At 49.7% G+C, this 12474-nt stretch overlaps 7 protein-coding genes across 7 annotated transcripts; 4 read left to right on the top strand and 3 right to left on the bottom strand.

Moving 5' to 3' along the window:
- Positions 1 to 736: 736 nt before the first annotated feature.
- N7506_006884 (dienelactone hydrolase) lies at positions 737 to 2328 on the top strand (the record flags this gene model as incomplete). The annotated part of the gene is made up of 3 exons (XM_056956177.1): positions 737 to 986; positions 1038 to 1475; positions 1535 to 2328. The coding sequence occupies 3 exons, from the start codon at positions 737 to 739 to the stop codon at positions 2326 to 2328; spliced, it is 1482 nt and encodes a 493-aa protein (XP_056810511.1).
- Positions 2329 to 2814: 486 nt separating this feature from the next.
- N7506_006883 (uncharacterized protein) lies at positions 2815 to 4146 on the top strand (the record flags this gene model as incomplete). Its single annotated transcript, XM_056956176.1, has 1 exon — positions 2815 to 4146. One exon carries the CDS (start codon positions 2815 to 2817, stop codon positions 4144 to 4146), a length of 1332 nt encoding a protein of 443 aa, XP_056810510.1.
- A 48-nt stretch (positions 4147 to 4194) lies between these two features.
- N7506_006882 (purple acid phosphatase family protein) lies at positions 4195 to 5744 on the bottom strand (the record flags this gene model as incomplete). The annotated part of the gene is made up of 2 exons (XM_056956175.1): positions 4195 to 5552; positions 5612 to 5744. The coding sequence occupies 2 exons, from the start codon at positions 5742 to 5744 to the stop codon at positions 4195 to 4197; spliced, it is 1491 nt and encodes a 496-aa protein (XP_056810509.1).
- A 695-nt stretch (positions 5745 to 6439) lies between these two features.
- On the bottom strand, positions 6440 to 7771 carry N7506_006881 (PP2C family serine/threonine-protein phosphatase; the record flags this gene model as incomplete). The annotated part of the gene is made up of 3 exons (XM_056956174.1): positions 6440 to 6870; positions 6958 to 7409; positions 7479 to 7771. 3 exons carry the CDS (start codon positions 7769 to 7771, stop codon positions 6440 to 6442), a joined length of 1176 nt encoding a protein of 391 aa, XP_056810508.1.
- A 235-nt stretch (positions 7772 to 8006) lies between these two features.
- On the top strand, positions 8007 to 8364 carry N7506_006880 (fungal specific transcription factor domain-containing protein; the record flags this gene model as incomplete). The annotated part of the gene is made up of 2 exons (XM_056956173.1): positions 8007 to 8132; positions 8185 to 8364. 2 exons carry the CDS (start codon positions 8007 to 8009, stop codon positions 8362 to 8364), a joined length of 306 nt encoding a protein of 101 aa, XP_056810507.1.
- Positions 8365 to 9258: 894 nt separating this feature from the next.
- N7506_006879 (uncharacterized protein) lies at positions 9259 to 10143 on the top strand (the record flags this gene model as incomplete). The annotated part of the gene is made up of 1 exon (XM_056956172.1): positions 9259 to 10143. One exon carries the CDS (start codon positions 9259 to 9261, stop codon positions 10141 to 10143), a length of 885 nt encoding a protein of 294 aa, XP_056810506.1.
- Positions 10144 to 10448: 305 nt separating this feature from the next.
- N7506_006878 (RAVE complex protein Rav1 C-terminal) lies at positions 10449 to 12454 on the bottom strand (the record flags this gene model as incomplete). Its single annotated transcript, XM_056956171.1, is given in 6 exon segments — positions 10449 to 10988; positions 11036 to 11286; positions 11341 to 11587; positions 11637 to 12080; positions 12135 to 12403; positions 12421 to 12454. The coding sequence occupies 6 exon segments, from the start codon at positions 12452 to 12454 to the stop codon at positions 10449 to 10451; spliced, it is 1785 nt and encodes a 594-aa protein (XP_056810505.1).
- Between the last annotated feature and the right edge of the window lie 20 nt (positions 12455 to 12474).

The raw sequence follows: 12474 nt of genomic DNA, 5'->3' as shown, positions 1-12474 counted from the left end.
TCCACTATTCGTCGTTGCGTCGATCGGTCGGGAACACAAGAAAATGTATCTTGTTTTTTTCTTCTTTTTGAATTGTGGCTACTGGATTGTCTAACTGATTGAAAGTAAAAGATAAAAATTTTTAATGAGTTTTATCTCTATCAGATAAAAGGCTTTTAGAATTCAGAACAATAACTGCCAGCCTTCGATATCATCTGCTGTTCCCGAGGTCGCTGCGACTAATCTTGGAAAAGACGTTTCACTTGTAATATGCACGGGTGTACGCGTTGCGTAAGAACAAATTACATAGTAGCAATTTCAGCCAGCGGGTGATTTCTTACTCATTTCAAACTGCCCAGGTGGGATCAGTAACGAGGGATCCATGGATCGTAAACGGGTTCCTGCCCAGGTGTACTTACGGTCGCATAACACCGACAATTTAATCCCCTGGACAGGGACCACTCGAAACGGCAGGCAGCTGGGAATCTTGCGTTTCCTTGCGATCATTTGGTGTGGAAAAGTGGAAATTAATATAAAAATGGCCTGTTCCATGGCCGGTGATCGAAATGACGTCGCGGGGGACATGCACGACGCCAATGACGTAGACCCGTTATATGTCAACCCCGGCCGGTCTCGAGTTATTATTTTTTTCTGTCGCCTCACAAATTAACCATTTCAACACTGGAAATACAGTGGAAGACCTCAGTCTGTCAGTAGTGCATGCGCTCGAAGACCACGGAAACAAAAAAGCACAATAATGGCCAACATATCGATCAGTGCTCCCGGCTTGAGTAGCGGGGGCTTTCTTTATAACAATGGAAACAATAATGCGCGGCTATGCATTACAGCCGAGGGCGAAGAGTTCGACATGGACGTTATCAAGAGTTGGCAAGACGAAGGATTCGATGTGGTCTATCTCCCCTACAACGGCGGCGGAAAGGACTATGGCCGACGACTTCAGTCCGTAAAGGATGGTCTCGGCGTAGGCGAGAACTACGGAGTGATTGGTATGTATGATCCGTTATCGTCCCAAATTCTGCATCTATTGACATTCGCAGCTTTCGGTGACGCCGCCAATTACTGCCTCGACTTCTACATCAACTCCGTGAACGCCAGCCGACTCTGTGCGCTTGTCGCATACTACCCGAGCTTGATCCCAGATACTCGATCGCGATTCCCTATGTCCCTGCAAGTTGTCGTTCATCTGGCAGGCGAAACGGTTGATGTTCTCGTCCAGCCAGTGGCGCTTGGTCTACAAGGGAAGAAGCGCCGCCAATCGCGCCCTCTCAATGCGGGCGTTGGAACCGGCGAGCGACTCGATCTCGCATACCCTGCCTTCACATACGACAATGCTGTGCCCGGGTTTGCAGAGTCCGATGTGGAGGAATATGATCATCTTTCGGCAAACCTGGCATTCACACGAACTTTGAAGGTTTTACGAAAGGGATACTCGCGGGATCCGGATTTGGAGCGCCGAGTAGAGGACCATATTGAAGGTGGGCTCAAATGTAATTCAAAATAACTTCTTTGGGGTTGCTAACTTTGAGCGCGGTAGGCAAGTTCTTTTCATCCAATACCAGAAAAGCAATGGACGGTTATGTCCGAGACAAGACCCCGAGCGTCACCTATACGCCAACGATCAGTGGTGGGATTGGCAAAAAAGCTCTGAACCACTTCTACGAACACTTCTTCATTGGCAAACTACCCCCAACAATGCGCCTCCGTCTTCTCTCTCGAACAACAGGACCGGACCGCGTCGTGGACGAGCTATATGTCAGCTACGAACATACCCAGGAAGTTCCATGGATGTTACCTGGTGTTCCACCGACAAACAAGCGCGTTGAAATCATTCTCGTCAGCATTGTCAATCTGCGCGGCGGACGCATCTACTCGGAGCACGTATACTGGGACCAAGCGAGCGTGCTCGTGCAGGTCGGGCTTCTGGATCCGAAACTTTTGCCCAATGGAGTTCAAGGCGTTGATCGCCTCCCGGTTGTTGGTCGCGAGGCGGCTCGTCGAATTCTCCATGAAGACAACGATCTCGAACAGGAGGACTATCATAACAAGATGATTAAACGCGCTCGCGCTCGCGCGCGCCGGAACCAAATGAGCTCGCGTGCCTCGCAGGCAGGCGAATCCGAGGCTGACTTGAAGAGTGAAGCAGAGCAGTCTTTGCCTGATCGGAGTCGTAATAAGGGGAAGACGGTTCAGAAACCTAGGCCTGTGGAGCAGGAGGATGAGGGCGCTGAGACGGAGACGGAGTCGAGTGTGAAGGCAAAGTCGGAGGCTGGGGATCGATCGGCGTATGTGGAGGATGGGGCTGAGAATGGAAATGGCATCCAATCCTGACTGCAGACAACTTCACTTTGTCGAGATGATCATCAAGAATTTGTTGGTGACGTCGTTTGGGTTGAGGGATGTGGTTCAACGGTACAGCATCCACGCACTTTCAGCTCGGAGTCTACGTTTTTCTTTCTAGGGGACTTTTTATTAATTACGAGTCATGTTCTTCCTGTTGATATCTTCTGTTCAGCGTTGGTGATGGGTATCAGTTTGAGTATTATGATGGATGCGACTTCGTCATGGGAGCAAATGTCCAGGGACTTGAGTTGAAGCCGAAGATTCTCATTTTTCTTATGCTCATCGGAATGAATTGTGCAAAATAAAATTTGTGTCCAAGTAGAAAAGAGCTATCTCCAGAAGAATGTTAGATGTTCTGAAGTAGCCCGAGGTAGTTTCCTGTTTCGGCCTCAACTCTTGCTGCTTTAATGCACCACGTGGATTTGGCCAACGTCGTGCCATCTCCTTCGCTTATTCCGACACCTCAGATGCTACATGATCACTGACTCGGAGTCTAAGTCTCACAGCCATGTCCAGAATGGTACCCTAGCAAGCGAGCACATGCTTGCTACGTTCTCAATGGCACGCCATTCTCAATTCCAGGCTGGGCATGAACCTCAGGTCCATCCCAACTTCAAGTTGAGAAGCAATCATGTTACAGGCCCATTTACTTTCCTCAATCCCACTCTGGCGCACTATGCACCACGCGACCACCCAACCGTCGCCTCTCCAGAATCAGAGCAATCTCCACCGCCAACCGTCCAGCACCTCTGGCGCTCGCGCGATAACAGAAAAGGCCGCCACGCTCTTCGCGTCAGACATGGGCTGCCTTCAGATGAAATCAAAACACCACCACTGACACGCTCTGCACCGGCAATCTTCACCGGAATCCGCCGCATGATCAGCTATGCTCCATACTGGGACGTTTCATATCTAGTCGCCACAAGCTTCACCCTTGGGTCGGCGATTTGGATCATCAATGCGTTCTTCGTATGGCTACCACTTGCAAACCCAAAGACTGAATTCTCGGGCGAATCGCTGGTCGGGGGTGGCGTGACGGCCTTTGTCGGTGCGACGATCTTTGAGATTGGAAGCGTGCTACTTCTCCTCGAGGCTGTGAATGAGAATCAGACGGGTTGCTTTGGGTGGGCGTTTGAGACAGTTCTTTCGAAAACGTCCGAGGACGGGCAACCTCAGCGCGCGCGGACGGAATTGCGGCCTGATATGCAGGACTGTCGACATCATCATGCGAATCGACGGTCCTTTTTGCGGGGAAGATATGGCCGGGGCGCTGATTCGGCCCATACTTCGGAGGATGTCAGTCGTGGTGTCTCTGCGTCGGATGGGAGATCATTTCGCTGGATACCATCGATGAAGGAACTGCGCACGCATTACTTCCATGAGCTGGGTTTTCTGGCTTCATTGATTCAGTTCTTCAGTGCTACCATCTTTTGGATTGCCGGGTTCACGGGTCTTCCTGGAATATACGGCCATCTGAGCCAGGGCCTTGCAGATGGTGTATATTGGGCCCCTCAGATTGTTGGCGGAACGGGCTTCATCTTGAGCGGTCTTTTGTTCACCCTTGAGACTCAGCCAAAGTGGTACATACCTGCTTGGCATGTTCTTGGTTGGCATATTGGCATTTGGAACTTCATTGGCGGCATTGGGTTTACTCTTTGTGGCTCCTTGGGTCCTGCAAGCGCTCATTCCGGTGTGGCGTATCAATCTACACTCGCTACCTTCTGGGGATCTTGGGCGTTCATGATCGGCTCTACCATTCAGTGGTACGAGAGTTTACAAAAACATCCGGTTGAGAAGCAGAATTGATTTCTATCTCGCAACTAATTCCTCGCACATATCCCACCCACAGCTATATTACTGCTGGACGAACTGGGTCGCGTGCTTTTTGTACAGTGTGCTAGAGTCCAAAACTTCACCCGTGGAAGACCTGATGAACTCAACCTGCAAATTCTGCGCATCCAAAAACTTCAGCGTGCTGTAGCTGTAGTCATCGGCATACGCGAACTCGGTGTAAGATGGCTTGGAGCCCACGTCACTCAACCCTTCGATGTTGCCCGCTCCACCAGCGACGATATACATAGGCGCCTTGGGGTCATTCATCCCATTTGGATCGGCAGTGCCATTGACAACGGGGAGGAATCGCTGCGAGTTGTGCACGTGCCCGAAAACACCAAGATCAACACCGTACTGGTAGAACAGGCCTTCGAATGCTTCCTGGCAGGAGTCGCAGCCGCTAGATGAACCAGTCGAGTACCAAGGTCTGTGTCCGGCGACAATGACCCAGGGTGTAACTGTCCGATCAACGGACGCAAGATCGGCTTTCAGGAACTCGATCTGCTGATGAGGCGCGCCAAAAGGTCCGCCATTCAGCTTGGCAGATCCATCGGTTCCATCGGGCGCATTGGGGAAGTCAGTCTCCGTGTTGATCATCACAATGTGTGCCATTCCGTATTCAAATGAGTACCAGAAAGGCGGGTTAGAGAGACTGCGAGCCTTTCGCGCCAGAGCTTGTGCTGTGGTATTGGATGAAGACGAAACAAAAGACTCGGGCATGGTATTCTCAAAGCGGTGCAGGAAATCGGTGAAGTTTTTCTGTCCCTGTGGACAGAGATCGTTCAGATATGGGATCTCGCTGCAGTCTGCTTCGTGGTTACCTGGACTAGCCATGTATAACTTGCGGCCTGCGATTGGAGCGAGCTGGTCATAGAATTGCTCGAGAATAGACTCGTAGGCCTCTTTGCCGCTCAGAATATTCGAGAACTTCAGATACCAGTCGTCGGCGTATGCGAAGTCGCCAGGGTGAATGACTAACTCGTAATCATCCACTGTCTCGGCGAGGCGGCCGATGGTGGTGTGGTTGAGCTCGGGCTCAACAACCGGTATGGTGTCTTTTTTCTTGCTTGAGGTTGTGAAGCCGTCTTTTCCGTAAACACCCAAGTCGATCACGACGTCCATGTTGAATGCCGTGGTATCACCAGGGGTGCGAGGACTGAGGAAGTGATCTGTTGTCGAGTTGGTCGACTCTATCTTGTAGTAGTAGGTTGTCGCTGGTGTTAATCCGGTCAGAATGGCCACATTTGACCAGGTCCGAGAGGTTGCATAGGTAGTGGAAGATGACGAGCAAGCTTTTGTATCCAAAGCATCTGCTGAAAGACCGTACTGCACGCATGGTTGATCCAGCTGCTCGTACGTATTCCAACCCACGGATACGGCTATATTTTAACAAGTCAGCGGTCCCAGCTCGTACGAGAATCTCTACTATCAATCTCACCATTCGGTCCGTAAACTGCAAGTCGCTGTTGGAAAGGAGTGGTCAGGTCTTTGGGAATTGTAGGGTAGTTGACACCCGCAAGAGCACAACCAGCCCAAAGTGGGATAGATTTGAGGATGGAAATGGCAACCATGATGAAAGGTTGGTACCTGAAGGGCAACCTCGGAAGTTCAAGATGGTGTGTCGTTGCTAGCCCTCAAAGCAAGAAATGATCTCGAGACTACTTCATAGCAAGATCTATCGAGCTCTATATGTACTTCCACCTTTCATTTCACCTGGCAGACCTCGGTCTAACCTTGGAATGCATCGGAGACAACATAAGTCCTACCCAGGTGAAGTGAGGACCAATCATAGTAACCAAGCTACCCACGGCTCTTGACGTGCAGATCAATTTCCACATATCATCGCTTAGATCCGCAATTTTTCTTCAGGCACGAGGGTCAGTTAATATAAATTGTATTGGCCTAGGTAGAAAGCATCCAAGTCTCGGAGATGGTTAAGCTTTCGGGCAACGGGTAATGTTTAATATCGGAGATTAACCATTGGCCGACCCGACTTAGTGCCCACGTGTGATTGTGCCGCAGTTCGGTTGGTCTTCGGCGGATCTGATTTCATTACACACTACTTGATTGGTCTGGTTGGGGCTTTTAGATCATTTTCACATCAAAATGGATCTCCAAGGTCTTTCGCAAACCGCTGCTGGCCCCGGGGGAGAGCGAGACAAGCAAATAACCCGAGGTCTTTTGGTTGACTTATGGTTGTATACAATGAGATATCATTTCACAAGATTTCAATTAAGCTGGCCAGCACATAGAAAGTTCTATCTGCTTAAAAGAAGACAACTATCACTGTTGTGTCATCACGAGCTTGTTTTGAGTCTGGTGACTTCAGACTCATCATGCCGCAGAACAAATCAGTGTTAGATCCACCAAATGCATTTCTGACCAGATGTGTTGCTGCATTTTCATTTTCCACGACAAATTTCTCTCTGGGTACGTTCCAGTTGTACGCATATCCAGTTGAGCCAGATGATTTGGGAATTTCTCCCTCGGTGGCTGTACAATCAGAACCTCTCATATCCTCTTTCTTCTGATCCTCTAGCCACGTCTCCATGCAGTATACTGCATCATCGTCAGAGGCCATGTGATTCCAGAATCCATCACTAGCGATGATCAGAAAACTGCCTGGCACCAGATTCAGACTTTGCATGGCCGGCTTTGCGGTGATGTAGGGCGGGGTCAAATAGTCATCTTTGAAGTCTAGGCCAAAGAATTTATTCTGCCAAAGGCTGATTGAATCGCGCGGTCATTTCCATCTGCTGTCTCCAAAGCTTCTCGTCACCTCACAACCAAGAACACAGCCTCCTTTAATAGGGGTCTCTCCCGGGTGTTCAGCATTGATGCGAGAAACCTCATCAGGATTTGAGCCAGTTTGATCTTTGGAAAGCGCGACCGCAGTCCATCCGGCCCCCGGCTTGTTACTCTGGCCCATCACAACCCTGGAATCCCCCGAGCACGCTGCATATAGCATCGAAGAAACAGGATCAAGGAATACAAGACTAGCACAGGAGCCGGAGCTAGTAGGAGCAATTCGACACATGGCTTCTGCATGGGGGATGTCGTCGCTCATTGCATCAATTCCGTCCGACGTGATCTCATCGTCAAGTTCTAGAAAAGCTGATTCGAATGCTGACATGACGCTTTCGACATCTCGAATACTTTCATCTGTGAGTGTGCCGAGGTGACGCGCGACACGTCGGGCGATTATACTGCTTAAGACTTTTGCTGTCGCCCAGCCGCTACAGATCAGGTAGGTCATGGTGTTAGATCGGACATGTCCCCTCAAGGATAATGAGGTCAAAGCTTACGAATGGCCGTCAAAAACTCCCCAATAAAGCCACTTTTCCCCCTCCTTGACTTCGATCTCACCGTGTGAGAACTCATCCTCGACAGGGGAAAGACTTGCGATTCTGCAAACATCGGTTTGGATATCCTTTCCAGAGATTGGATGAACTGATTTCGTCGTCGATTCTTCCGCGCGCAATTTCACAGAGGCCTCTGCAAGGGAAAGGGGTTGATGACTTGCGAATTTGAAGTCGTAGGCGATATGCTTCTTGATTCCTTCTAAGCGTGCGACGTTGTCTCTGTGGGCGTCACTCATGTTGAATCGAGAGCAATGATGTTCGAGCTCGAATAAGTTTCGAAAGCTTTACAGAAAGGGCTGGCCGAGACGAGTAATATTCTAGGGACACGAAAGATCAGAAAATTTATTTCAGTGTGGTTATAGTGGTTTTTCTGAGGCGAGGAAGGTATGGGCCGCGATTTAGAGCCCCTCGTGTCAGAGTCACTTGGGCAGATGGCTGCTTGGCTTTCAATATACCCGAATAACTGCCCTCATGAGCAGTTTCACCAAGCTAGGCAGCCAATGGGATGGGGGTCCGCATATTGCATTGGTCTTTGTTGGGGGCGCAAGATCCCTGCGGCTCACGCGCCGTGATGTGACTGCACCGTGGCATTCACTAGTATGTTTGCTATTGGCCTAACCCCCTACTTACCCCACACATAACCGATTAGTGCAGGAAGGAAGAGCGCCGGCGCTTAGGGTGGTCTATTTGGGAGCTCGATGTTTTTGCTGCCGCTATTGGACATCGTCGGCCAACTGTCGACAAACGGAACATGCAGGACATCCTTTCTGTCTCTGATGGGAAATGGTTCTCAAATACTCCGTACGTCATTGGAGTCTGCTATCGTTGAACCGATCCCAACGAAGGCCTGGTGGACTCTGGAGAAATGTCAAAATCAAGACGCTCGTCCCTGATTTCTTCTCGCCAATTTCATTCTACTGTCTGCACATGAACTGGCACAATCCAAGAATCCATTCAAAGAAGATGACAGAGCCCTCGAAACGGCTGTAGCATTGTGAATAATGCCGCGAGGCAGGTCAGTCCAGCTGATGCGGGTTTGTACCGCCCTGCTAGGCCATCCTCCCTCTGACAATATACCTATACCCTTACTGGCTTCTTAGCCTTGCTTTATTCCCCGATTAGGAATCTCTCTAAGCCTGAGGAAGATGTCTTATGAAACCACTATGATCACCCCAGATTGCTCGTCTGACCCACTCATCGAGGAGGTCATCTAGGGCTGCCAATCAAACTTGCCCATAACCAGCACTTCATTTAACCTCACCACTATCGATTGCAACCTGTCATGTTTCAAAAGACATCCAGCCAATGGTAAGGTGCTCCTTTCCAGCAATCAAGCATTTCTAAGCCTTCTTAGAGGCGAACAGCCGTTCTCTGGAATGTATGACAGAAGCCCACATACCTCACGTTGTCATAGATCGGCGTTCTATCGACACTCTGGGACTGGAATGTACAGCAGGCCAATGAACTGAGAGGCAGGTAATTAAAGAGCACTTGCCAGCCCCTAAGTATGACGTTAATCTTTCAAGTACGCTTTCCATCCAGCATCATAGTCATTCCACTCATTCTTCCCCGCCATCTCATTACTACAACACCAGGTGGAATGATGGGATCAACGCATATATAAGATGCACTAACCTCATGGATCTTCCTCTCTACAATTAAGATCTTATCCATCTCAACATCTCAGCATTTATCTCCAGTGCTCAGATACCCTTTCGCAACCATGCATTCCCTCTCCACATCATTCCTCGCCCTTTCCATGCTCTCAAGCACCGTCTCCTCCCAAGGGACTGCCAGGGTATGGACACACTTCTATCCCAACTGTCCAGGAGACACATTCACCAAGCTTGACACCTACGAAAACTACGAAGAAAATGCTCCCTCTCAAGATATCACAGTCAACAGCTGCAAAAACATCGCAGTCCCCTCCTACGAGCACAGCCTCGTCAGCGCCGTCTCCATCGACGCAGAGCTCCTCACCCACGACCACGACCTCCCCTTCCTAGAAGGCGGCAGCGGCTGCAACATCACCGTCCACGAGGTCCCAGAATGCATCGACGAACCCCTGATCAGCAAAGAAATCCGCAACGGAGTCGAAATCAGCCAATGCGAGAAGCGCGCATTCGCAGCATACAGTCAAATCTGGGTAAATCTCATCTGTGACGAGGATAGCCCTTTACACGAAGACAAGATCCCCACGCCTGGCAAGGCTGCTCAAAAGCAAGCCAATGTTCAACAAGGCGTTCCCACCAACCAGCCCGATGCACCTGTTCGCGCTGAGAAACAAACTTCCGTTGATGATATCAACAATATTCAGACACCGGGGTCGAACTCGGATACTTGGAGAGTGGCTCAGACTACGAATAATCAGCGTGAGCCTGCGCAGGAGAGTCGTGTCAACAATGCTGGTCATTCTGAGAGTGAGCATATTGTGCATGAGATGATGGAGTTGTTGAAGAATAAGACTTCGCAGATTGTTTCGGCTAAGAATAATGGTACGCAGCACTTCAATTTCAGTCATGGAAATGGCACTGCTGCGGGTAACCGCACTATGATGGCTCGTCGACGTCTGTCGGTTTTGCGGAACCGGGTTGCCCGTCTCATCTAGGCGCAATGCTCAGAAGTTTGAAACGTTTTGATTTTGGAGCGCTTTGATGTTTGATTATGTTTTACGAACCTGCGAGAACCTTGGAACTTTTATGTATACTAGATAGAAATCAAACAAAAGCCACTGGCACGTTATCTTTTTTTCATTTATTTTGTCCTGCAAACTTGCCAATTGTTGCTATGATTGGGCTTGTCCCGATGTCATTGGCGAGAGCGTTGCATGCTTTTCAAACAATGATAGATTGATCAATAGATATTACATCAAGCAATGTGGTACCATGCAAGCAGGCCTGGGCGACTATAACCTCAGAATCCAAAGCTGTCCAACAATGAATTAGCATCTGGCTCGTGGAACATCGTCGGCGCCTTTGGCTTTGGCTTCGACTGCTCTGTTGGGACGTCCTTCGGTGTCTCCGACGCTGCGGGCTTTTGTGCCGTATCTGCCAACCTCACCGGCATATCAGCAACGACGAGGCTGCTCCGCCGGCGAAGTAGCTTCCGATAGTCGACATCATCGCCATTCATCTGGATGGATGTGTCCGGCTTCATAGAGTCCTGGGTAGGAAGTCCACCAAGGAATTCCCAGTGGCGTACGAGATCCAGAGCGAGGAAATCACATCCCATACGATCATAGAGTCTGGCATTGCGACAAACGAATTCCCATTCTTCTCTTGGATGCACTTTAGACGCACCCTTGAGAGTTTGGAGGGTCTTTGCGCGCAGCTGGTGATATAAGACCACCAATGCGGGATCGTTCGAAAGATAAGACTTTGATTGAAGCTTGACGCGTCCTGGACTACCCGGTGTGGCAGGGGTTCCCGGCATTAATAGAGTCTCAACCGGTGACTGGAAGTGATTAGTCGGGTTTTTGCAACTTGCGCGAAATAACTTACAATCAGTGCTCGCACTGCCATATCCCGTCTACCCAACATCCAGAAAGCCCAAGAGGCCATCCAGCGGTTTCCCTCAGAAGCTGCTAGGGGAAGGAGTCTCTCTTCGAGAATCTCTCGTAGAACGGGTCCAGTGTCCCCTTCGTAAGCTCGAGTTATAGCAATTGCAAGTTGAATATCACCCATTTGATTGATGAGAACATTCGCAGCGTCGCGAAGATGATCGGCCAGGAGGAAGAAAGATGCGGCGTATTCTGCAAATGATCAGCACGGGCCATTGTCGAAACAAAGCAGGACAAGCAACATACCGAATCGCCGTTTTCCAAGTAAAGCATATGCATTCTTGAGCGCCGATGTCTTCCAGCGCGCTTCGGTAAAGTCATTGGCAAGGAGACGCTGGGTGGCTGCTTGTTCACGATTCCAGTGTGCGATCCGCCAAAGCCCCTGTAAGACGTTCTTTTTCCTCAGGGCAAGATAGTAAAGCGTGCAGTCGGTTGGGTTTCTCTCTTCCGTCTTGGTGTATTCGCACCGGGCAAGTATCTCAAGTTGTGCTTTCTGCTCGGTGGTTAGGTCGGTGTGGAAGTCGTGATGGAAACGCACGTACCACAGATGTTTGATCTGACAACCACATGAAAAGTCCACTCTCCCGAGCTGCTTTCCATGTTAATTTTGCACTGAACTGTCGAGACACAAGGTCTGTCAAAATGTCCTGGCTGCTACTGTGGTAAGCCCAAACGATCTCTCTCCATGAGACAGTGTCTTTGTTAGCCACTCCTTGGATCTTTCGCAGCATATGCTGTCGGAAGAACAAAAGATAGCGAGCCGCATTATCATCCATAGATCGTCGGTGCTTGTCAACCATAGCGACACACTCGATGGTATCTGCTAAGCGGAATTGCTCATGGCTTGAGAGCTGAGGCAGGGCAATCCGCGCTAGGCACTCGTTAAGTGCACTTGCAGCCTTTTCGTCCATCACCGAAGAAATCTCCTCTTCATTAACGTCAAGATAGGAAGAGCGCAGTTCTTTGGCGTTCGATTGTTGCGCAGCCTGCAATTGTCAGAAAAAAAAAAAGAAAGGAAATGGGGTATATTAAATACTGACATCTTCCTTGTAGAAGTATTCAACGGGCATCTCCAGGAAGCCATCGAGCTCATCACCTTCCGTGTAAAACTTCAGCTTTTTGTGCAGGTTTAGCAAAATTGAATGTACCAGGTTGGTCTTTCCAGAAAGAATACACTGTGCCAGATATTGAGGGTGGAAGACAGGCAACGGGCCGTTGAGACGGCTGACGACATCGAAGAGATCGACGGAAGAGAGCCCTCTTGAAGGCATGCGGAGTTCAGACACAAGTCGATCACCAACATCAATGTCTTTGTCATAAACGAACAGCTGGTTTCCAGCTCCGATGACCAAATGCCCATTGTTCAGCCAGCAGGAGTCT

The sequence above is a fragment of the Penicillium brevicompactum genome, assembly GCF_028827555.1.
Source record: "Penicillium brevicompactum strain IBT 35665 chromosome Unknown utg000005l_segment0_segment0, whole genome shotgun sequence".
Taxonomy (NCBI): domain Eukaryota; kingdom Fungi; phylum Ascomycota; class Eurotiomycetes; order Eurotiales; family Aspergillaceae; genus Penicillium; species Penicillium brevicompactum.
Note: the sequence above shows the minus strand (reverse complement) of the source record. Positions and strands in the feature narration are given on the sequence as shown.